Source organism: Dreissena polymorpha, chromosome 8, assembly GCF_020536995.1.
Source record: "Dreissena polymorpha isolate Duluth1 chromosome 8, UMN_Dpol_1.0, whole genome shotgun sequence".
Taxonomy (NCBI): Eukaryota; Metazoa; Mollusca; class Bivalvia; order Myida; family Dreissenidae; genus Dreissena; species Dreissena polymorpha.
In genome coordinates, this window is record NC_068362.1 from 88,529,218 (window position 1) to 88,556,021 (window position 26,804).

The window sequence follows — 26,804 nt, forward strand, 5'->3', positions numbered from 1 at the left end:
GGGAGAGAGAGAGAGGGAGAGGGAGAGGGAGGGGGAGGGAGAGGGAGAGACTAAAACTAGTTATTATGTAATTAAGAAAGTAATTCAGAAGTTAATTTACAGGTCTTCATTATGTCCAGGCCTTCGCATATGTCTTTTCAGGTAAAAATATTTAATTTTGAATCAAAGTATGTCAAATTTGAGCCAAATAAATATGTTCGATTCAAATAGACCAGCGCTCGGTGGTCAATGAGACCTTTATGTGCACTGGTAGACAATTGTAAGTGTTCCACATGACGAATGATTGTAAATGGATGAGATGTATTTTAAATTAAACTCAAAATTAAAGCTACGTTTGATCACTTCAATTTAAAAAGTATTCAGTATTCTTAGATTCAAGTCTTAAAATTGCTTGGTGAATATGAATCCTGCTTTCTGTACGTTTTTTCATTCATTCGAGTACAAAATGTATGAAGTAACTCTGTGACGTAAGTTATTTTACGAAACACACCACTTTAAGCTAGGCGCTCTGGATATTGGAGACAACAATTCAAACGTTGTGGTTTATTTAACAGTTAATATATTTTGATATAACATTTTGGTGGTCTTGCATAATTCGAAACTTTGATAGGAATAAAATATTTCTCTCCGAGCAGTCTTTTTGATTAAGTAAATCGTATTTGGTAAGAATTTTTTTGCATTTTATACAAACGTTTTCGACAAAATAGTGTTGTTTGAAATACAGGAATGGAATTATGGAAATGTAAAAAAAAATCGTTGTGATGTTATTATTACGACAGATTTGCATTTATAATGTTACTGAGGTAAGTGTTGTCGTTTACCAAATTTGATATTTTCAAGACTATAAAAGCTCAAATAATAAACTAGTTTGTAATGGCAGTTTTGAGACCGATATTCGGCGCAATTCCCCACAAAAAGTATATTGTTATGGCCAATGTAAACAAATCCCCTCCAGAAATTATACACAAATCCAAAAAATATGTAAATTTTACCGAAAAAAACGTTGTCCGCATTGAAACTGTTTGTTCTAGTTGGCTGCCTTGTTATTAGACGCTTGGTTTATGCGTTCACTGCAATGGAAGCACCTAACGTCGTGGTTGCCGTCTACGTCAATAATATTGTTGAAAGCACATCACTCTGGATCAGCAGATGATGTATTGCTTAAATCTAACGGAGGAGTCCGGAGATAACCGATGAATCACGATTTGAAAACACACATGTTGTACAAAACATAGCAATGAGCTTCTCATCTTCGGACGTCCCCCTACGCATGATGGTTTCGGTCTACGTAATCAATAATGCTGCAAGCACATGTGGTTCAACGAACAACAAACGACTCGCCCCATGTGAGATGTATGCAAATTAAACAGCTCATCCTCTAATATGTATTTTTTGCTGTTGTTGTTGTTAAGTACACATGTATTAATTCAGTATGATTGATGATACATGGCATGAGACCGAGTCTTATTGTGTTTATTTTTAAAGATAAGCGTTTTCGGTTGTCGTTGTCTACTCACCGATAAAAAAAACTTTATAATCGACAATGTGTTTTCATGTACGCCATGCTTTGAACAAGTACCCAGTGAATCAATTATTATAAATAATAAGTTGCTGAGTTCATTAACTTTAGTTTCTAGATTTAGGGACATATATTTAGCTTAAAATTATAAAAATGTAATCATAGTGTTTTTGCTGAATCCGATGTCAAAATTATATGTTAAGGTGGGACATTTGAATGGTAACAGTTTTAAAATGCCATGCTCTCAAAGTTATTGAATCGGGACGCATGCTCCAAAGTTCTTATACATGATCTACACGTGAAAATCAAATTAAATCAATTGCAATTAGTACACTTCATCGTTTCTTTATATAATTTATCCTCTTGTATGCAAACTTATCTAAACGCAAGTCCATGATGCAGAAGGTGTATTTTGCTAATTTTGTTTCGAGTCTGCCACTTAGAATTAAAACTTGAAAATATGCTGGTACAAATATACCACGACACGAACGTTATTACCTTTGTTGAAACGAATTAGATGTTTAGAATGAGTTTAATTTTGTTTGTAAATGTCCTTTATTCGCTGATATGACAAGAAACTACATAAAATAAATGTTATAATACTAGACACACTTTATAAGTTAAACCAATTGCTGAATACAACGAATATAGTTGAACTTATTTAATTAGCCAAATTGAGAAAACAGAAACTCTGGTGTTAAGAAATAATATTTTTAATGTTGTTTATTCACCAAAGATATTACTGTGCAAGTCTGAATAAATATTTGTCTTCTCTTGTCGTTTTAATGTTTAAAATAATTAATGGTATTTAAAAGCACAATACAACACACATTAGAATATACCACATGTATAGGTTAACTGAATAGGTAAATTACAAAGCGCATTAAAAGCATGTACGGTTTGAAACCTTTGTAGTGAAACTACCATACCGCAGATAGTTCTTAAACGTAGTATAATCATGTGCGACTGGTTGTGGGGCATTTATATAATCTGGTGAACAACGGGATTGATATTTATACCATATATTTAATAACAATTATATATAATCTGCATTATTCACATACCATAACTTATTATCTAGTATATATGGCTACGATCAATAGCTCATTACATTACATGTAAATCGTGTGATAAAACAGATCAGATTTGCATAGTGTACCCTTTTTCTGCAATCAAGTAGAACTATTAAATATGACATGTAGCAGAAATACGTTTCACTTTGTAAAACACAATTTCTCTTCTGTAAACTTTTGTAAACTTAGACAAAATATTGAGGAAACATATTAATGAATGCAATCAAACAATATAGGTATCACTATAGAACTGTTTTCTTCCTTTACTTGCAATTCAAATAACTTACGGAGAGTTATGTTAAACTTTGCAAAGAAAAAGGATATATCAATAAAAAAATTACACTTTTTGATTTCCCTCAAGAATGTTAACAGCTCATGTTTATGCCACTTTGCCTACATACCAGATAGTTTCTTTCATTTTCAGAAAGACAGCTTGTTAAAATATCCTTTAGGAATTTGTGATCTCCAGATACTCTGCTCAACCGCTTGACTATTTGAAAGCGCGTATGCTAAAAGGTAATAACTGTTTTACTGCGTTGTAAACAGTTTAAACGTTTCATGGGTAGCAAAGGAACCAATAACATGTAATAAACAAACATGTACTTAAACTTAAATACTTCCTCTTGTACTTCAAATCAAAACAAAAGAGCTTTAATACTCTGAGTCATCTTCAAATAATTGTATCAAATTAATTAAGTATATTCCATATTATAACCTTAATCGCACATCTACTTTCTTCTGGAAAAGGCTGTTCCTGCATGGTTTATTATCTTTTAACGCAATCACGGATATAGTATTATACATTTAGTTCAAGTTTATCATTTAGGGTGGGTTTCTTACATCAAGATTACATAAAACTTGTTGTTATATGTATTGTTTATATGAATATTTAATTGCAGGTTACCAGCAGATTTATTGGAGGCTTTTCTGACGCAACACTTTTCAAACTTTAATATCTCTCTTATAAGTAAAGATTTTCATTCAAAAGTGAAGATGTGATCATTTGACTAGATACGGTGCAAGCTAACGATAATAGCATTCATCCGTGATAATTGGACGCTTTATCACGTGGGTTGTGAAGCATGCACTTTTCCAAAATTCGCGGCTGCGCTTCTGAAAACTCACATGAGCCATATATGTTTTTTTATTGATTTAATTGCGTTTCACCATTTCCACGTGCGAAAAGACGGAACTTTACGCACCACACGTTCTTATGCGTTCAATCGTCACAAATGAATAATTGTATCGTGAGCTTGCTCAGAAAGTAGTCAAATGATCACATTATAGATTTTAAATCAACATCTTTACTCTGAACAGAGGTATTTGAGTTGAAAAGTGTTGCGTTAGAAAAGTCTCCAAGCGGTTAAGGCATGGACAATGTCGATCTTGAAAATGTGTGTATGTGTTTGGTTATATAGGTGAAGCAAGTTCAAAGCCGTTGTAACTGTGTTTTTTGTATGGTAAGTATTGACCCTAAGGGAACAAGAATAGTAAATACTATCAGAGCCATGTACTGTATTGAATACTTGGGTTTTGTAGTATCGAGCTTTAGTAATGTACTTCGTGAACGTGTTTATTCTTTATGTTGTAATACACATAAAGGTCTTTCAAACTTAACAATTTTCTAATGCGATTTCATAAGAGGCTATATCTCTTAGGAATATTGCCATTTTATTTGTTAGGTTGTTATATTGCTTCCAGTAAAATTGTTAAAAGTCAGCCGTGAACAATTATCTGCCTGCAGCGAATATTTTTACACGGTTCCCGACATCAATCCTAATACCTTGATACCTTGATAAGCAAAATTCATTACCCTAATATATTGCTAATTCGTATAGGAGTCCCTCATGTCTCATCCATAGCGAGATAAATTCAGCGGTTGATTTCCCAGCGCTCTTCAAATGTCTATATACTAAAAATTATGATATTCGTTAATAACATTAATGCACATATATAATAAAAAACAAAACCTGGACCTGTGAGCTTGGTAATGAGTAATTGCATATGTAAATGCACACATACACAATTTGTGTCAAATATACAGAACAATACGTGTTGAATTATAAAATAATCCATTATATGATTATACAACGTTTTATAAATATGAACAAAACAAGACACGCATTATTATTTTTCAGTAGACAGGTTGAAATCAAATATCGCACTTACTCTTTAAGACGGTATAGACGATTAAATATTACATATCGTTACTATAAGTAGTAACACATTTTCATCGCGACCGTTATTTGCATCTTGCGAACCGATATGATCATATTTGCAGATGGGCCTTTTTTTATATCTGAACAAAATTACGTCCACAGCATGTCACAGCCAAAAGTGAAAAATACAATTAAGCCACAAAGCAACGTAAGAGTCGAAAATAAAGGTAATTAAATGTAATATACAATGGATGTAAATATATCGATTTTAAATGAAACTATTCTGTAGATTATATTGATTACACAGTGTTTTTTACCTAAAGGGAAATGGTGGCGGGACCCTTTCAAATGAGGAAAAACGTTTTTTTTTCGAAAAAAAAGAGAAATTAATTATTCACACTTTTATATAATAATGATATGTATAGTATGAATACGCATGTTTGTATGAATGTAATATTCAAAGATGAACGACTGTGTCCTTTTTTTAAAATGTATATCAATGACCCCTGCAACATCAGTTTCAGACAGCTAAGACTTAATGCATAGTCTCCCCAGGCTATCCATTGCTCCCTCCTTTAGTTCGATCCTGGATGGTGTGTAGAGATTGTTCATCAGGCTGAACAGTTTTTCCACACTGACAGTGGATGAAGGGATAGGTTTACTTAGGGTGTGCAGATAGCCGACTGCAGGGAAGGAATTCTAGATCTCTGGTCGCTCAAACAGGTTTGTCAGACACAGTCCCCTGTTTGCCAATGCAATAATGTTGAATTAGAAATAATGCAAAAACGTTTAAAATAAACAAAACAAAATCTTGAAAATTAAACATCATTAGAATTGTTTCATTTTCCCTTAATTTTCTAAATTACTAATTCAATTCTATCATAATTCGAATTATGAAAGGTGTTCAACTGTTATTAACATTCTTGCTAAACCTTCATTAGCTCAAACTTGTAGAAATAATTTGCACTGAGAAACCGTGTTTATAATAAATATAAAAAGCTAAATGTGGAAAACATAAATAAACACAGCTTTAAAAACTCAACTTAAAAGCTATAGAAAATAGACATGCACTGCAAGCAGCTTTCGATCGGGCAATTTTTCCATCTGAATCCCTGCGACAAAGAAACTAAAATACAGTAGCTTTTAATAGTTAAATCCAACCAATTGAAAAGATACAGCAGTGTTTTTATAGCAACTTTGTATCTGAGGTAATACTGTACAGGGCTTTCATAAACCGAGGTTTGTGAGTAAATCTATCCCAGTAAAACTAATAACCATTGAACACATATCATGATGGAAGATTTATCCAAAAATATATATTAAATGAGCCATGATCTTATTTGATTGCTTGAGGTGCATACAAAATTTGAAACTATTTGTTCAAATTCCCAGATTTAAAGTTAATAAAAGCCATGATACTCTGAAAACACCTTTACGTTTCAACAAAAACAATGAAACTCAAAAACGGATAAAACATAAAAGAACAAATTAAGCCCTAGCTCATACTTCATCAAAGTACAACTGTTGAAGAAATTGATGAAATTGCTTAATTTATGCTGATTCACTGACTCTTGGTAACGTTTGTAGTCCTGTGCCGCTAAAACTCATGAATTATATATGATGACATTTACGATTAACGGCCTTCAGCCTCTTAATTTCTTCAGGGACAAGCTAACTCCCCTAAAAGTCAGCCGAATGTGTAATAATACAAAAGTAGTCCGGTTATAGCATCATACGGAAGAAATAAGCTAGTAGTGAAGTTTCTCGTATATCTATTTCATTATTGAATACAAGGTTAAATGGTTGTTGAAAATGGATACAAATAAGGGCAGATGAATAGCACCAATGTTATTATTACATGATCGGAAGGTTGAGCTCATAATTAATAATCTATTGTTTGTGTTTTATTAGCTTTTTACAATACCTCAAGGTGAGATTCTCAGTGGATTTAGAGTAAGTTAACACAGAGTATTAAAACATCGGTTGACTTAAAGAACAGTTGTTTTTAGAAATATCAAATTTAACTTATATTTCAGTGCATCTATACAAGTTTTGAAATTCTTTTGAAACCATGTAGACCACAAACCTGTCACTTTTTGACCAGCTCGAGAAAAACGTTCGGTAACTCTTGCTCCAGAAGGACAGAACAAGAGTTACGACTGCGCACGTGAAGCTCGTGACGATGCATATTATTGCGGGAATGTGGATCCCGTAGAATGTACCGTCGGATATTCCGTATAGCGCGATGTCATAGCCGTCTCGAAGGGAGGGAGTTGTGTTTTTCTTTTTTGTGAACGTTGTTTTCCCCACAGAAATAACAATTTCAGAAAATTTAATGTTCTCTTATATTGCTCTTATTTATTTGTCAAATGGCATCGTTTTGAAAATATTATTATTATATGAAAATCCTCATTTATATTACAGACATTATTTATGTGCACGTGCTATGTAAACAATAACTTATGGCACAAACGTCTTATTCTCATCATAAAATTTGTTTCTCCGCTTTTACGTGCCTTATCTGTATCTTGTATAAAAATTACTTTTTGAGAGGAGTACAATGACAAGGCCTACCGCATTGCTAGATTTGCAAAAGTTATCTTAAGTACCCTGCATATGGTAAAAACAACCATTTCGTTCCGTGGAATCTTTTACTGAAAGCCCTTTTGAACTATCACAAATCAATTAATTTAAATGTTGATTTCCTTACACCTAGATTCATGACATATGCGTATTGTGATTGTTAATGCCTTTTGAACTCCTGGTAATTCTGCTGTCAGCATACAAGCGTTATATACTGCATTATAACTCACAGCCAGTCAAACAATCCAGTCGTATTATTCATGTGTTTAAACATTGCCACAAAAAACCCACAAAGAACCACAACTCAACAAACCATACCAATATTACATTCAAAAATGTATTGTACAGGGCTTCGTCGAGAGTACATGAATGCGACCGTAAAGGTACACAACGAACAGATATATACAGTGTGAACTTTAAGAAGTGTTTAACATCTTTACTGAGAGTGCGCAAAGGAGAAACATGTTCATCATTATGTGACGTCACTCAAATGTGGACGTTTTAATTCTTAGTACAATAGTCATAACGTTTCCACCAGATATGGTTTTGCTGTCAAGAGCAACCAAGAAGCTAGTGCTTCTGGAACTTACAGTATCATGGAAATAACAAATCAAAGATGTACATGAGAGAAAGAAGGCCAAATACAAGCCGCAACTCGAGGGATGCTGACACCAAGGATGGAATACCTGGAACCTCTATGTCGAGGTTGGCAGTCGGGGCTTCGCTGGGCAGTCACTCTGGAAAGCCTACGGAGTACTTGACAACACTGTAATGGCAAAGAGACGGGAAAAAAAGCAATGTCTGCAGCAGGCAAACAGAATCGGCCTTTAAATGGTAATGGCAGATTAGAAAACAGCAATGGTTAGCTAATCAGTCTCTGTTTGAGAATTTATCACACTCGGCCGGCACACCTCCGGAAGATGTCGTGGACAGAGCCGAAACATCTAGTAAAGGAGGATTCAACCTGCAGAAGGGACTGATGCATGGACCTCATCCATTGTTTATAGGTAAGAATAATCCAAAAATATAAAATATACACAATATGTTAATAGTTGTACTGCGTTTAGATTTGCTTTAATGTCATAAATGGCGTATGTGAAACATAAAACATAGAGGTAATATGTGTTATTATGTATTACTAAACTCACTGCAAACTGTTTTATTAAGCTCAACCTACAGCTTTATTAAATTATAAACAATCAACATAAGTTTTATTCAATACTTTACCTTCAATGAATCCATGATTTAAGTGGTAATGTTTATTATATCATATACTTGGAATAGAGGTGGTTTATCCTTGTTGATTATGAAATTGTCCTGTATCTAAAAAGGTAACAATTCAAAAGTTTGTTTACCACTAGGCTTTACTATTGTTAAGGCATATCATTAACATAAATCGTGAATAGAACATGCAAAAGCAATACGATTTATAGCAAATAACGGACCCCCCCCCCCCCAGGCCTGTTGCAGTTATATTTTATTTCATAAAAGAAATACAATAGTACAACATACATGTATGCTTGTTTTGGCATAAGTGCGCAGTCATTTAATTAACAAACTTTACATATCAATAATTAAGAGTTTTACTCATCAGTTATGTTCAATATTGCTCGTCGTCTAGCATGAGAAATATTAAATTGAAACCGATGAGTAATTAGGGAATGTGTTAATTTATATAAAGCTGAAAGAATGCAAGACTTCCACTGGAAAGTGTTATCACGGAGCTGTTTGTGAAAAACAAAAGTAATTAAATAAATCGACGAACACCCATCAGGTAGTGTTAAATTCGAGAAGTGCGCGTTACGCGCTATTTATCGAGGTTTGCATCCTCAAGGTATACTTAAGTAATTGTTTGTGATCGCTTCAACACTTGAAGATGAAAAGCATGAGCGTATCCGAATGTACGTAAAGAGATGCTATCGAATAAATCCCACATAAAAAATACAACCTCATATAAAGCTAATGTGTCGACAATCTACAAAGAAACACTAGGTTTATATTCTGAAAGTATCTGAGGGAATTGTTTAATTGTTGTTATTGCTTTATGTTTCATTCGAGGCGATATACAGCCGAGGTCAATCAGTTTTTTTATGCGGTTAATTTCTTATTATATTTTTTTAATTGTTTGGTCAATCAGTATATGACTTTCTACAAACATGTTATATTTAACTGAGGTTATTCGTGATTCTTTTGTTCCGACGATGAAATGCGCGCCTTTTAATGGGCATGATGTCATTGACGTGACGTTAATTAATGCGTTCCGGCTGCGTTTACACACATGATATTTCGAACGTCTATAAACAGGTCAAACTCAACGCAGAGGTTAACTCCCTCACGGATATCGAGAACCAGTCATATCTCTGAGCGGAGGTTTGACACGGGTATTAACGTCCTTGTTTTATAGACAAAAAAGTTTACGCTTGGAAAACCTGAATTTAGAATTATGATATGCATTGTCTTTTGGCAACAATTATCTCTGCCAATGAAAGTGCGTGTATTTATAGCCAAAATAATAAAAACGTGTATTTTCGGTGAATTATAACATATGAAAAACAAAATGGCATAGTTATTGCATATTATAGTTTATTCTCAAACAAGATATACTCAAACAAGATAATGATATATGCACATCAGTTATTTGTTTTTTCTGTCATATACAGTATAATCGAATCTTTATATATTATATATTTGCATTAAAAATAAATCAAATAATTCGCCAGAAACGGCGCACTACATATTTTTGCGAAATCACCATTACGAAAAAAACATAAGTGTCTCACATGATAAAATGTAGTTTTATTTTATGTAAACTGGAATTTGGTTACACAATGAAGCGTTTTAAAAACTATGTATTAAAACGTAATCGGTAAACTACTACTATGGTGTTTGAAAAAGCTGTTACATTGTTTAGCATGAAATGCTCAGTATTGGGGCGATAAATGACACTCTCCCGTGAAAGCACTTTTCGTTTTAACTTTTCGCGTCTATTTTAACAATTTAAGATTACTACAATATTTAATAAGTTAAGATAAATACACGTGCATGAAATAAAAAATCGACAATCTGCGAACTATTCCCTTGGACAGATTATAATATTGTATAGTGTATATAACTCAATGATAATTGCATTAATCCCATGTTGGTATAGAATTCATAAAGAATACGTGATAGTAAAAATCGTTAAATTTACAAAAAAAAGCGTTTTCTCTAGTCCAATTATGAATATGCAAATGTATACAATTTATAAATTACAGTATAATATTTTGACTGAATGTGAAAGACCGGTATGAGCCCTAATACTTTCAAATAGATGTTCACAACAATTGTCTTATCTCGTCGCAAAAATATCTTTACCGTCCAGTCCCTATCATGTCCATTTCGTGTCTTACTCTTTGATTTATTTCAATAAAATAGCTGGAAAATACTTAAAATAATATGACGCTGTGTCATATCAAAGGTTGTTGATACACCATATTTAAGATAATACATACATTTTTCAGAGATGTAACAGTCGTGTATTTTTGGAATTAAATAAATCATTTTGTTCAAAGATAGAGATAGACGTAAGAAGGCAACATATGATTCCAAATCGTGTCACACTTTTTGTCTTAATAGTTATGTACCTACCATGAACACAACAATACAATAATGCTGCTTCAAACGATAAGCAGAAAAGTAAGCTGTGTTTCCGAAATGAAATTCAGATGTTCATATCATATTTGACAAAAAGCGGTCAGTTCTTGATACTAGGAGTATCCTTATCTATTAATATTAGAAAAATCATTTATAGGTTAACAAGATTAAAATATAACAATCTTGCGATAATAGATTCTTTCTAAGACATACATTTTTATTCGACATGTGTTAACAAATGTCCTAAATGGTTATGGTGTGTGATTTTTAAATGATCTGGATGAAATCTTGTTGCATGCTTTATGTGCACAAACATGTTATCTTTCTCATAAGAAATGCGAGACGTGATACTTGTTTTTTTCTTGTTTATGTGAATTGTTTTTAACTTAATTTTGAGCGCAAGATCAATGTCAGACACGCAATTACACTATCAGAGTAAACATAAAGAAAAGGAAAAGTCAGTTAATACACATTTACTAAAATAATGACATGGCATGAAATACAACTACATAATATCAACTTCTGCAAACGAAGGCATGGCGAAATTATGAAATTGAGAAAAGCAATGTTGAACCAAAGCCGTCATACAACACTCATTTTTTAATGCCTCTTAAAGGGCCCTTTTCACGTTTTGGTAAATTGACAAAATTGAACAAAGCTGTTTCAGATCCGCAAAGTTTCGTTTTAGCTATGATATTTGTGAGGAAACAGTAATACTGAACATTTACAATGCTCTAAAATAGCCATAATATGCATCATTTGACGATTTAAAAACCTGAAAATTATAAAGCGTTGCAACGCGAAACGATTGAATAATTTGGAGAGTTCTATTTTTGTTGTTTTGTGAAACTACGAGGATTGCTTAAAATAAGTATAAAATACATCTTTCATCGTATGAAGAAGGAAGGCCGAGTTGTTGAAGTGGAAGACTTTTAACTCCAAGGGTCAGTGGTTCGAGCCCTGCCGAGGGTTACGTTTTTGTTTTGTTTTAATTTTATTTTTGATATTTTAGTGGATCCTTTTAGATCCAATGTTTACATTTATCAATGTAAAGCATTTAACGACAAACTTTAAAACATGCCAAAATCTGTGAAAAGGCCCCTTTAATTAAAAAAAAAGTTAATATACTGGCAAACACACATAGCTAATACAGATGTTTACATGAAAACAAATAATCTAACAATAAAATAATTACAAACTTTATGAAGCGTGGCAAATGTCCAGTGTGCACAATAATAGTTCATAATTGATCTTTATTGATATTCATTAAATAAAATGAAGTTTTCCAATTGTAGAGAAAAAAACTGCAAAATGACATTTAAATAATAACTTCCGTTACTTATCAAAACTAATTTGAATGATTATGCTAAAATAGTGTCTATGTGCCGAATATAAACGTTATTATCTATTTATTATCAATTCTAACCCTTTAAACAAAGTGTTGTCTTTAAAAAGAATCAAAAAATTATAAACTTTACCTAAACATGTGACTTTATTCAGCTCTGGGGCAAGAGTCTACCTTTCCCAGAATAGTCAATTAACTGAGATTTTTATTGGCCGAGAAAATAATCTCTAAACCTTTCAAAAAAAAAATTAAAACCATTACTCAAACAACATAGTTGTCAACATAAACACAGGTTTCATATTAATATTAAAATATGCAATCTCCATATGTTAGAGAAATCAATAATCGATAACAAGTAAACTATCATGGCTATTATTTAGGAGGAACTCTATAAGTTTTTCACACGCGCTTCAATTGCAAATGAATTCCCGTAACATATGTACTACAGCTAAATGATATCTACAATATGCAAATATAAAAAATAATACAATACAAGAGTTTACAACCTATAAAAATATTAAGTAAACCTATGCAATAGAAAATAAAATGTATAAGGTATTTAAAGTGTTTGCAAAACAAGTAGTCCGACAAAATTCCAATCTTATCCGTATTTATATCGAGAACAATAAGGTTGAGAAGGGGGACAGTCGTTAAGATGCACACCATAATTTGTCTTGTTTTAACTACACCTTAGTGAAATGAATATTATTATGCCTCATGTTCACAAACGATACACAACATAATACAATTACATTTATCGTCATAAATGTTTGGTAGAGTATCTATGCCAAGCAGTTCAGTCAACAAATGAAACAAAAGTAACTTACAACGTATTTATCAGTATAACATTGTGAAATGAGGGATCTGTCTTCTCTTAAGCTCTTTTGCAACGAAATGTCTGTCGTCAAAAATGTTTCAAACAAAAACGTCGAAATCTTTAAATACATGTATATCTTTGTATTCAAAATAAATGGCGTATTAGATGATTAAAAAATTCTTCGTAGTCAAAATACTTATATAGGCATGGTTTTAGACTTCAGTTGCAAATATAACAACAGCACTTAGTATGTTAAACGTCGTAAATAATGTAAACAGCAGAACATCCATTGAATCAACGATATCGATCCAGTTAACATCTCGAAACCTACGTGCTGCAATCACTTCGACGTTGACCGCGTTCTTAATACCTTCCTCAGACAATTCTTTATGCATTTGTGCACGTCTACGTGTCTTGCATTTCAGATTGTTGGCTAATTTATAAATAGTCAAGAAGCCATTGCCAATAGGATGTTCCGTCGTGTTTCGAGTGGCTAATTGCGCTTCCAAAATACACAGAACCACAGTCAGCGTGCTTAAAACTGTCATGAGAGTCAAGTAAACGGACAGCAAGGAGACGCTATCAGAATTCTTCGGCAATGATGAGGCGACGATGGTTTGAAACACGGCCAGGGATAGAAAAACCGTAACAGAAAAGCTGACACGCTCACCAGACATGATTGGTAGTACAAAAGCGAAGATATTCAGGAAGGACAGGAGAACAATTGGAACGATGATGTTGATGATGTAGAATGCAGGTTTTCGTTTCAATTTGATCTCAAACAGAACCTCTGATAGGTCTGTTGTGTTGACGTTCCTGCATGAAAAAATATATATATATTTATACAAAAAAATGTCACCATGAAACACGTTCATCACCTTATACTTTACTTGTTTCAGACCAATCGACGCGACTTACCGATTGCAAACATTTTCATTTAGTATATAAAGATTGTTCTATAATACCATGTATTATTTACCTGTTAAAATAATACAATACGATGTTTTGAATAGTTTTGAAAGCTGTACTTTACCAGAAGACAAGCATTACTTGGATCATTCAAAATATTCACCTGGCAGCCGTCGATTGGATGTCCCACATGCTGTTTGGAGTGTATTCATACAAATTGATGTAATCTGTGAGTTTACTATCGAGATGCACGGCTGACTTAAGATAACCCCTTGCGGTAAATATTAAACTGCAAGTTTGAACGTCAAATGGAATGTACCGGATGTCTACGTCACACGATGACCGAAGAACCTGCATTGGACATCGTCAAGTGGGTACAGCACAGTATTTTACACAATGAATAAAACAATTAACATTGATTATCAATATGTGACATAGGAAATGCGTTACAGTTACACAGTTCCTGATACATGTCTTTTTAGCCCAGGCGTACGCGCTAGTATTCTATACGGCGGTGTTAGAGTCAACATGTTATTATATCATACTAACTTCGTTCTTACTACATATATTTATGAAACTTTAATAATAATTATTGCTTATTTTGAAATTAACTTGAGTAGGGATTTACTTTAAAATGGTATCGTTAGCTGCTTTTTATAATCCCTCCTATTTGCTTAAACATTAACAGCATAACATTCATTCTTAACGCAACATGCGTACATTGAAATTATTTTTAAACTTACCGCACAATACTTGCTCTTATTATTTCCCCGTTGTCGTGTATAAAATGATATATTGTTTCATTACGTTGTATTTCAGTTTGACTTTACACTTAAACGGGAAAGAATAATAGATCGATTGTTGAATGAATATAATTCCGCAAGTAGGAATTAAATAGCCACGTTTAATTGTATAATAGACGATATGTTGTTTATTGATATGCAATTACAATAAAATTATCTTGAAAGTATTTTTCTTAATGAACAAAAATACTAAAAATGTTAATACCGCTCAATATAATTCGTTTAAACGCTTGATATATTAAGTTCACAAACGTAAAACATTTCGAGTATTGAACATGAAACTGTTGCATTAAATGTATAAATGTTTATCAGATTCATAGGGAATATGACTTTAACGTTGTGTTTCGTTGGGTTATATCATGCGAGTTGATCGACGATGATGGATTCGACACGTCCACAAGGCAATTAGATTGCGAAACACCAATTAACGTGTGCGATACAATACTGCGGAACACCAATTACCGTTTGCGATACAATACTGCGAAACACCAATTAACGTGTGCGATACAATACTGCGAAACACCAATTACCGTGTGCGATACAATACTGCGAAACACCAATTAACGTGTGCGATACAATACTGCGAAACACCAATTAACGTGTGCGATATAATACTGCGAAACACCAATTAACGTGTGCGATACAATACTGCGAAACACCAATTAACGAGTGCGATACAATACTGCGAAACACCAATTAACGTGTGCGATACAATACTGCGAAACACCAATTTATGTAATATTCCACTTATAAGTATGTTACTATTCTAACGTATCGAAAATATTAATTTGAAACAACGGTTTTTATTGAAAACGATACTTTTACACAAATAAAAAGAAAAACAAACATGTTTTGAAAAGATACCCATCATATCCATTAGGCAATTAAGACACTATATTTTGCGTGTATAAAAAAACACGTTTCCCCAATGCCGTAAGGACCATTACGGATATTTACAATAAAAAAAAATCCTACATGTAGTCTTCTTTCCGAGCTGTTTAATTCGAAAACGGATTGTTCACTGTGAAATACAGAATAACTATACAGTAGCTTGCATTTTATGATATAGATTTTCATTGATTTAATATATTTAAATAAGCATAAACTGTATCTTTACGTATATACTTGAAAGATTTCATACTAAACCACCGACAGCTTAAAAATGACAATGCGAGAGTCGTTTCCTTCAATAACTGACAAATATAAGCTACCTGATACAGATACCAGCGTACATATCCCGTATCAAATACGAAGACATTAAGGTTAGTTGATCCCGGAGTGTTGATTGAAGCAATCGAATTCTTGAGGGCAATGTCCGGCGTCCAAATGTCATTTTGTGGCTGTAAGTAAAAAAAGATTGTTAATAGCCATATTCAGACGCTATTTCTTGTGCGTGTTTACTCAAACTTGTTTTCTGGCTACATAAGAAGATGGTGGGTTGATGGTTGGCAGTATGTTAAGTAAAGATATTGGTTGGTGAATTCGAAAATATATGGTAACGTATAAACGGAGAACATTTGGATGAATGGGATGGAAAGTTTGCGATTTAATATGCCGGAGTTGTTATGCCAAATATTGTGTCTGAATTTGCGTCTGTGTACAACATTTAAAACAAAACACAGCCCTTAAAAAACTTTACAAAAAATACTGTAATAAAACAAGGTAACTTAAAAAAAATACTTTACGAGATAAATATGATCTGTTCCGTTAAAAGCCGTGCTGTCCCATTGAAGATATTCGTCACGCCACATAACAATGACAGTACCGGCGGTTTGCAAGGCTCCGTTCTCTTCGTCGAAGTCGATTATAGCTGGAGAAGTGATATGAGATTTAATGCAAAATACCCTTCTTATGAATGTCATTGACTTAATCAATGACGATCGCAGAAAACACGTTGAGGGTCGATGATAATAAAGACGAAGATGTTATTGAAAAAAATGATATTTTTATGAAAAATATATAAAGGTAAAACAAAATAATGTACGCAATAAATTTCTCATTTTTAACTGGAATAGCATACCGTGCGGTTTCATATCATGTAAATGTGTTCAATTGCAACTTTTTTTGCAAAGGTTGTCATTATCACATCATATACAAAAATGAGACCAACACTTCCGCTCGTTTTTAAACAAAGCATTATAGTGATTTATTTTATGCATTTAAAGATCATTTTAGCTGTTACAAAACTATTTTAGTATCGTTAAAAGCATCACATTTGCTTAAAAAGAGATAATTTCCCGAAGTGTTGAATCTGTACGGCTGTGTTTTACTCGTTCTTCGGATTTGGACGATAAAATTGAGCTAAATTCGATCAGTCATTGAATTTCTTATTTGATCGTGTGTGCGAATATACATATAAAGTCATGTTGTAATAGTGGTTCATGATAATTGCTTTTTTACTATTGTTATTATAATAATTATTTGCGTTTTTATTAATATTATTATTGTTATAATTAATTATATCATTATTTTTATTTTTATTATTATTATTATTAGTAGTAGTAGTATTGTTATTATTATTATCATTATTATTATTATTATTATTACTTCTACTATTTTATTATTATTATTATTATTATTGTTATTATTATTATTAATATTTGATAATTATTATTTTATTATTCTTATTATCGTATTATATGTACTATTGATATATCTGAATGTACTTACCATTTAGACGGAACTGTACAGTTATTCCTATCGGCATACTTTGATCTTCCATAGGTCGGATTTTCTTATTGTACTTTTGTGTCCTGAATAATAGAGTGATTACGTCATTGACGTCCGAGCCGCTTTGACCAACGACAAGTCCGATTGTTAAAATGCACTGCAATGCCACCGTAAGTCTGATAAAGAAACACATAGTGATCATTAAAAATCCTTAACCTTTGTCCCTGAACTTTTGATGTTGCCAATTGTTGTGTTTACTACCTAAATTATTTAATTTAGGTTAAAGATTCTTTGACATATATACGTCCAAATACTAAAATGCACTGTATCTTTCATGGAGTATATCAACAGTCAACATAGTCGACTACAAAATACGCCTTTATTCGCTGAACAGTTTACTATTTTACCGATCGCGACATGGTAAGTTGAGTTTTTGATGTGTGACGACAATTGTAGGCATTCGAGCGCAAACATATTTACGTTATATTCGTTACGATCTTCATTTAAACAAGCGGCATTATGTTTTACGACTATTGAGTTTAATTGAATTTAGAAGGATTTAAATTTAGGTTCGAATTACCGTTACATTAATATTAATATTTCAGTTATTAACAACAATATTCTTCTAAATACATTTTTAGGCAAGTTATTTGTTGAGGTTAATTATTTTAATGATTGGAGGGCATTTTTAAAGATGTCTGGCAATAAATGTTGGTAACTTTTTTTAAAAACTCGCAATTCAGTCACTACGGTCACACCATTGTATAGATATTGTAATACAATTCTGGTTGATACCAATTAATTGATGTTGTTGCTCATTCATTTGAAGTCTCACACAGAAAGTGACAGGAACACTCATTTATTTAGCAAATTAACTTCTGATGCTGGTCGTCATACTAACGCAGAAAGTTTGCTACTATTTGTACGTCCTAGCGCCATCCTTAATGATGATAGAAGTCGTTTTTTGGAAGTGCAGAGTTCAAAGACCACCGATCGTTGTTTGATGCCTCGTGAGCCTCGTCATAAATCTACAAACCTCAACATCGAAAGGTTTATTCCCAACCGTTAAACTTTCGTGCACGAGGCGTAACACCATTGGCATTAAAGATATTTAAAATAAAACCACGTGTTTCGATAGAGCCTGTTGATAGGTCGTTTAAAATTGTTAATACACATTCTATTACAAAGATCAAAATACACCTTCGGGCTTGTTGAAATTTCAAAGAAGTATATATATTTGCACATATGTTTACAGGGGTGATTTTTTAAAGCTTTTAATTTCTTTTTTGTTCAAATTTTGTCACAAAATATACGCGTGTTGTATTAAAATACGTATGTAACAGTCAATCTTTGTAAAGTCGATCGGTTATTAAAATGTATTGCAGTGTCTTGTGCTCGTGTAGACAAAGTCGTAGCGCGCTAATAGGGCAAGTATATTTTTACAGATAACGTTTTTCTTATATAAATTAACCGTCTGTATTGCTAAATCAAATTTTGAATAACATTAATGTTATTATAATAATGTTATATACTTACTGCTTTTGAAGACAACAGAAAATAACCATGAACAAACTACGTTTTTTGGATACAAAACTAAACTGTTTGTTTCCAGTTACATCTTCAAAAACAGGATAGGTAAACTTCTTATTTGTCAATGAATTTCAATTTCATTGTTTCACACTTTAATACAATTGTTTGATTACCAAAATTTTCCAAATCGCTTACACATGATATTTATATGTCTTAGTTTATTTTGCGATTATGAACACAAAACGAACAAGATGATCGAACAGCAAACCTGGAATAGTAACACAAATGTATAGTTATCTCTCTCTTTCTCAATCTCTCTCTCTCCCACACACACACGCGCGCACACACACACAAAAACACATGCATACACACACACACACACACACACACACACACACACACACACACACACACACACACACACACACACACACACACACACACACACACACACACACACACACACACACACACACACACACACACACACACACACACACACACACACACACACACACACACACACACACACACACACACACACACACACACACACACACACACACACACACACACACACAAACACACAACACACACACACACACACACACACACACACACACACACACACACACACACACACACACACACACACACACACACCACACACACACACACACACACACGCACACACACACGCACACACACACACACACGCACACACCGGCAAGCACACGCACAAGCACCAACACACACATACACGAAGGGCTGATCAAGCACACTCCAACTGCTAAGATAAGCGTATCACCCAGATTGGAAAATATCGTTGTAAGGAAGTGGGACCACAGTAGAGGCTTGTCTACATTCGCAGCTATCAACGAAAACAATTAAGACGGAAACCACTGGACAAATAAGTCTACCACAAACAAGTTCATATAACGCGCCGCCCGTTCTGTGAACCTCATAATATGAGAAGACGAGTTGAGCTTCTGGAAGTAGGTATGAGTTCGGATCGACCTTATAGCATGACGCTATTTAACGCCACAATAAAATCGGGTAAAATGGAAGAAAACAGATTCGTCAAACGAACTTTGATGGCGCAAAAACACAACAGCTGAAAAGAACAATACAAAACCAAACATAGTTAAAGTGTGCTTCATCGTTGTTGAGTGTACGTTGCACATAAAGATAACATTCTAAGACAGTGGGATATAAGCTTGCATGTAACTCGATTCAATATTATAAATTACCATACAATACATTGAAAATTATACCTAAATACACAATCACTAATCTAATTCCGGAGGCACATCGGTTAGTTAAACATAATTACGTTTATATTACCAAGAGTGATGCTCTTCGACAAGCTTTCGTGATTTCTTGATGAAGTGCTTCGTATATCGAGTAGACAATATGAGATTCATGATATGTACATGTCAGCAGTGTTTTAAAAGCAGCAGTGTTTTCTAGCTGCATCCTATTGGAAATCGAAAAGTATTTTGGTATAATGCTCGTCACAAAAACTTAAAGTTCACAGGTTGAAGTCTCAAAACTTAAAATGTGTTCACCCAGCAATTTATTTCTATTTTGTGTTATTTGTCTTGAACATTTTATCGATTTTTTTTCGTTTTTCTCTATTTTTACTTTTTATCATCTTTACAAATACATACAAAATCATATATCGATTCAAATGGAACAAAAATAGTGTCATTTACGTCTATATCTCTACATTGCTGTTTAGCTGGTTTTCATATGATAAAAACCCGAACGTACATGTAGAGTAGCCATTCACAATAAAAATATAAAAATAAAAGTCTATTTCGGTATTTGATCTAGACCCGTTTATTAAAAAGCCGACTTGTTTCAACTATAAACCAACCGGTAACTTAAATCGACAATTATTTTACTAAGTAGTTTACTTTCAATAAATTGCTTATCGTTCACCGTCGCCACTGGGCAATACTTCGACGTGTAATATTATAATTGTATAACATTTAATCACCGTGAAACTATGAGTACTTTAATAATTCGGAACAAATGAATTATATATGATGACAATTGCAATTTATGACCTTCAGCCTAGCACAATATGTTTAAAACTGAATATTCAAATTGAAAAAGTAATAGCCCTAAACAATGATACACTTAATATATTTGACCAAAAGTGGAAACACATTAAAATTTCATAAACAAGTCCAGTATGCTTTCTACTTACTTTATGCAACTCATCCTTTTTTCATAATTTTTATGTTGTTTTTCTTTCTTAAAAAACACCTATCACAAACAACCATAGAAAACAATACATATTAACCTTTTTTTTAATCAAAAGGAAACCACAAGGTCAAAAAGTATATATTAGCATATCTTGTATAACATGTTTGAACATTATTGCTGCTAAATGGTGTCACTTTGTTTTATGATCATATACATGTATACATTTTATGTCTTATATTGAATAAAAAAAGGTAAAAAAATAAATATGTTTATATTCAATTATAAATCGTATGACCTTTTGAAAAAATGCGACATTTGTTTGATGTAAATTGAGGTTGGTTATCAAACCAATCAAATTTCCAATATCCGCAATCCATCGAGTTCGTTGATTTCTTCAGGGACAAGCTAACACCTATAAAAGTCAGCCGAATGTGTACTAATACAAAAGTAGTCCGGTTCTAGCATCATACGGAAGAGGTAAAGCTAGTAGTGAAGTCTGAATGTGAGATTCTCAGTGGAGTTAGAGTACGTTAACACAGAATATTAAAGCATCGCTTAACTTGAAGAACAGTTGTATTTAGAAATATCAAATTTAACTTATATTACAATGCATCTATACAAGTTTTGAGTTTCTTTTAAAACATATATCAATATAAGAGAACATTAAATTTTCTGAAACTGTTAATTCTGTGGGGAAAAAACGTTCTTAAAAATGAATAACACAACTCTCTTCCTTCGAGACGGCTATGACATCCCGCTTTACGGAATATCCGACGGTAGATTCTACGGGATCCACATTCCCGCAATAATATGCATCGTCACGAGCTTCACGTGCGCAGTCGTATCCCTTGGTCTGTCCTTTTTGAGCAAGAGTTACCGAACGTTTTTCTCAAGCTGGTAAAAAAGTGACAGGTTTGTGGTCTACATGGCTATGTGTGATGGACTGTTCAATATGTCCCACTTTACTGACCACATGCACACATTGATTACAAGAAGCCATGTGTTACCCAGAGGTCTGTGTAAATTCTATGCATTCATGTTAGCAGAATTTACCACTGCACAGTATCTGCTGGTGAACATTATTGCGATAAATGCTTTTGTCATAATGAGAACGGACATAAAAATGCAGTTTGGTACGAGAGACTGGCGTCTCCTGTTGTGGACATTCGGCGCTCCGTTTGTCGGTGCAACAATAACTGCAGGCCTTGACCAGTTTGGACCAACCGGATCAATGTAAGTAGGACAAAATAAACATATTCCAATTTTTTTTTTCATATACGAAAAATCTGTCCTGCTTTTATTTGTTTATACTTTTCTTTTTTTGCAGCTGTTACTTTGATGCAGTGAAAGGAGGTACAGCCCAGATGTGGTTCACCACTGTGCCTGTAATTCTACTCTTTTCTACTAACGTCGTTCTCTACTTTCTGACATGGCTCAAAATACGTCATCAGACAGAAATAATAATGCAATCACTTGGAAACCAGTGCACTTCTAAAAAGGCCAGTATACGTGCGGCCCAGGCCATGTTGCTGTTTTTGGTGGCCTTCTTCATCCAGTGGGGGGCTTTGAGCCTCTTTGGACTATGGAACTTAATCACGGCAGATCCATCAAAGGTCCCAGAGCCATTATATTACATTGTTGTCATACTTTCAAATATGGGAGGTAAACAATATATTTAGTTAATATTTAAATAAAGTATCAATCGTTTCATTTCTTAGGTTATTTCGCGTAAATTCTGTAATATTAATGCCATGTTGCAACTACAGAGATCGAACTGTAATAATTGTCTACGTTGTATAGTTGTTTTCTTATTGAATATAAGCTAAATGCTCATATACGAATATTGACTTCAAAGATTTGTTTGTTGTCATTTAAATTAACTTAATGCGTTATTTATACCACATTTATTGTATCGTTGGTTTCTATTTGTAGGTGTCCTAAACCTCGGTGTTTACTTTATTATACGTCGCCGACAGCGTGGGACGGGAAAGTCCGACGAAAAGATCAACACTTCTGACACCAAACCTTCTACCTCGCGGTTGTAGACGAAGACCAAACTTTTGAGCAACCTTTAATCAGACGCACTTTTCGAAAGTTGAATTAGAATAGGATTTGTTTGTTTTTGCGTTCGACCAGAAGGAGCCCGTTGCTTGTTTGTCCGTGTATAAATAGGATACATAAACATTCTAAAAATGTGGCTTTGTAAGCGGAAATTGCAATTTAGCTTGTAAAGTGAACAAATAAAAAAGGGACAAATAAAAAAAAATTAAAGATACACTTTAATACCGATCAAACCGATATAGGTACTATGTTTGTTATGGTATTAACTTTTGTTTGGAATTTCTAGTTATGTCATTTCGATTAAAAAAATACACACACATACGTGATTGTAAATTTGTTTCAAATTATTCATTCAGGGACAAAAAGAAAAGATATTTATTTGAACACCAATTGATGTAAATGTCTCTTTGAAATGTACTTAATTGAATAAAAATCCGATTCAATTGTGGAAAGTTTACAGGATAAGTGCAATTGAAGTACTTTGAAAAAGAAATATTGAATTGACAAAAATTTAGGTGTGTGAAGTTGGCTGTTAGGTATCAGATCTTCATCAGATGTTCAAATCAGAAAGCACAACTATGCACAAGATATTCACCAGTTGTTCAAAGGAGCATGGATATGGGCTAGATCCTCATCATATTATAAAAACAGAATGCATAGATATGAGCTAGGTCCTAATCATTTGTTTAAAAAGAAGACATAAATATGCACCAGATCTTAACTACATGTGCAAAACAAAGTGCATAGCGATGTATTAGGTCTTGATCAGATGTTAATGAGAATTCATCGATTTGCGCTAAATCTTCATCAGACGTTCAAATCAGAATGCACAGCTAGGCGCTACATCTTCATCATAGGAGCAAATATGAACGCACACAAATTCATAATTTAAGATGTACTACAACGCGAACGACGTTCCGATCATGCTGTTCGTCTAAGTCATGTTTATTTTAAAAAGTGTTTAATGAACGTTATTTGAAAACGATGTTGATGATTTTAACATCTATTAATTATAAAAATATTGTTCTGACATTCTTTTAAGATTTAAAATTGTCACTGTAAAGTATTTTGTTTAAAAGTATTCCTTCGAATAATATACTCATTAAAACAACAGTGAAAGGCCAGTGAGCTCAGCAAAGGAACCACACGCTCACTATGTATGCAGTTGACATGCTTACCCTCACAACTTCATTGTGTAATGGTATTGCAAAGTTGCACGGACCCTGACTTTCCGTGAAAAGTCCCGTCAAAAAGTGTTTTAAACATTGTGTTATATATACTGGCCTTAATTGTAAAGGCAATTAGACTTGCGGTTACACGCATTCTTTTGCTAGGAGTTTCTCTGATGTTTCATTACTCCTTTTTTTGTATTTTTTCTAATAATGTGATATACCAAGGTCAATATAAATATGGATATGATGTGTTAAACGGGTCATTGGTCCAGTAGCACTATCGCCTCACAAACAAGTGTTGTTTGTTATCATTCACATTCTATGTAAAATCATGTGTTTTTACCACTTATTCCAGTGCTTGTTACCTTTAAATTACTTTGATTTTCATATCACTCTAAACAAAGTATGGATTGATTTGCATTTATATGTTCAATTACCATGGATTTTTCCAACATCAACAACATGAAACACTTACGGCTCAGCTTGCTACAATTGATCTAAGGAAACGCTCGTCACAATTATGTTATAGCACATACGTATTTTGAAAACATTTATACTTAATCTTTACAACTGCGCATTATAGCTTCATATACTAAAGCAAATCTTATCTTAGATATTGCAAAACGTATATAGTCATTGATTTATTCGATTCAAAATCGATTGAATAGATCATTCAATGTATGTAAATTCGAATTTAATTTGTGTTGCATGTGTACATGCATATGCTTGTTTTATAAATCAAAATGTGCTCTATGTAAATATGCTAACAACATTTGTATTGAGTATTGTCATTTTATTACGTATTTGTGTCGTTTGTTTGCACTACGTTTAAGTGTTGTTGTTTTTTCAACACCAGCGTGGTATCATGACTATACGATTAATTTAAAATTTACAAATAAAGCGTTATTATCATTAATTTATTAATGTTTATATGTACAAACAAAAATGTATACATTCTAATGTTTCTAATGTTTATAAAGTAGAATCGAGTCGAATTTGATGTATTTAATATCGAGAGTCGATATGCTGAACATCGAACAATTGATGCCTCAGAAAAAACGCTGCTGCTCTAATTTTGACCACTTGGGCATGCACGATAATCATCTTGGTACTTCTTGTGTATACTATACGCTTTTGAAATATGATCAACGCTTGTTTGTCGTTTATCATGTCGGAAAGTAAAGTTTATTATTTAAATGTTATTATTATGTCTTTTTAATTTGTAATTGTACATAATATTTTAAGAACGTATGATTTATGCAAATTGTATCGTTAGCATACATACATTAAGAGAAATACTTAAAGATAACCTTATTTGATAGGGACAGTTAAAAAATTCCAGCTTAGCAACTGTCGCCCTCGCTTACCTGTATAATCTCGATAGATTCATTAAATGTTGAATGTTGTCAGACCATTTGCATTCAACACACATTAATAGCTTAAACTTACCAATTCATATTTTATAAGTTTACTTAATTTTTGGATATGTTGTATTTTTTTATTGTATTATTAAATGTATTTTAAAATTATTGATATCATTTAGCTTTATTAATTGTGTAAAGCATCTTCATCACTTACTGATAACTATGCGAAAACCAACGTATAGTGTCCATTAACTTATAGCCTTGATAACACATTTATAATTGATTTTTCTTGATGACCGAATGCATCAGGAGATCTAATATTTTAAAACTAAAAGGTTGCTTGCATTTATTTTGTAAAAACATTGTTTATTATTGTGATTTAAGAAGGATTGTTGTAAAATGTATATGAATTAATTTTTCATGGAATCATACTCAATGTGAAAAAATTGTCTATGAGAAACAGACTTTCACCAGAGCTAAAGAAATTAAGCTTTTTTTGTCTACGTTAGTCGCTTCTTCTTTTTTCATCTTGAAAAAGTAACACATCTATCAAAAGGTTGGCACTCATGATAAATAAAAACATATATCTCTTTAATTGTTTTTGGATCAAAACGTATGTTTAAGACGTATTAACATTTATTATTAATTAATACTGTTTGCTCGCTGGAGTGTATCCCCGCTTCATTGTTTCCATTACAATTATTTTTGTCTGGTAATATTTTTTTAATTTAATTTGACAATTGTAGTGGATAAATTTTTGCAAGTCTTTGACGTTTTAATTCAACTTAATAAGTATCCAATTAAGTTTCTGTTGTATGGCCACAGTTGTTACCATCCAGAATTATCTTAAACGTGTCATTTCTAGTGTCATTATATAGACCAGTGCAGGGTCGGCTTGGTTCAACAAAACTTGGCGCTATTTAATACTTTTAATATAACTGCACGTTCTTTG

The 26,804-nt window shown here is 33.0% G+C and overlaps 2 protein-coding genes across 2 annotated transcripts in view; one reads left to right on the forward strand and one right to left on the reverse strand.

Moving 5' to 3' along the window:
- The window catches only part of LOC127840719 (acetylcholine receptor subunit epsilon-like), a 19,548-nt gene extending 1,214 nt beyond the window's left edge, over positions 1-18,334 (reverse strand). The window contains exons 1-5 of the mRNA XM_052369135.1: positions 18,262-18,334; positions 16,527-16,651; positions 16,053-16,181; positions 14,202-14,389; positions 13,461-13,945 (exon numbers count right to left, since the gene is read on the reverse strand). Coding sequence (XP_052225095.1) covers positions 13,461-13,945; positions 14,202-14,389; positions 16,053-16,181; positions 16,527-16,651; positions 18,262-18,334 — 1,000 coding nt within the window. The remainder of the gene's footprint in view (positions 1-13,460; positions 13,946-14,201; positions 14,390-16,052; positions 16,182-16,526; positions 16,652-18,261) is intronic.
- A 3,846-nt stretch (positions 18,335-22,180) lies between these two features.
- On the forward strand, positions 22,181-23,300 carry LOC127840720 (uncharacterized). The gene is made up of 3 exons (XM_052369137.1): positions 22,181-22,488; positions 22,583-22,917; positions 23,188-23,300. Exons 1-3 carry the CDS (start codon positions 22,181-22,183, stop codon positions 23,298-23,300), a joined length of 756 nt encoding a protein of 251 aa, XP_052225097.1.
- The last annotated feature ends 3,504 nt before the right edge of the window (positions 23,301-26,804 follow it).

What these genes read in the sequence shown, in the direction of transcription:
- LOC127840720 (XM_052369137.1), top strand. Translation starts at nt 22,181, where the DNA reads ATGGCTATGTGTGATGGACTGTTCAATATGTCCCACTTTACTGACCAC. An exon ending in TTTGGACCAACCGGATCAAT is followed by an intron (nt 22,489 to 22,582) that starts GTAAGTAGGACA and finishes CTTTTTTTGCAG; the next exon opens with CTGTTACTTTGATGCAGTGA. An exon ending in CATACTTTCAAATATGGGAG is followed by an intron (nt 22,918 to 23,187) that starts GTAAACAATATA and finishes TTCTATTTGTAG; the next exon opens with GTGTCCTAAACCTCGGTGTT.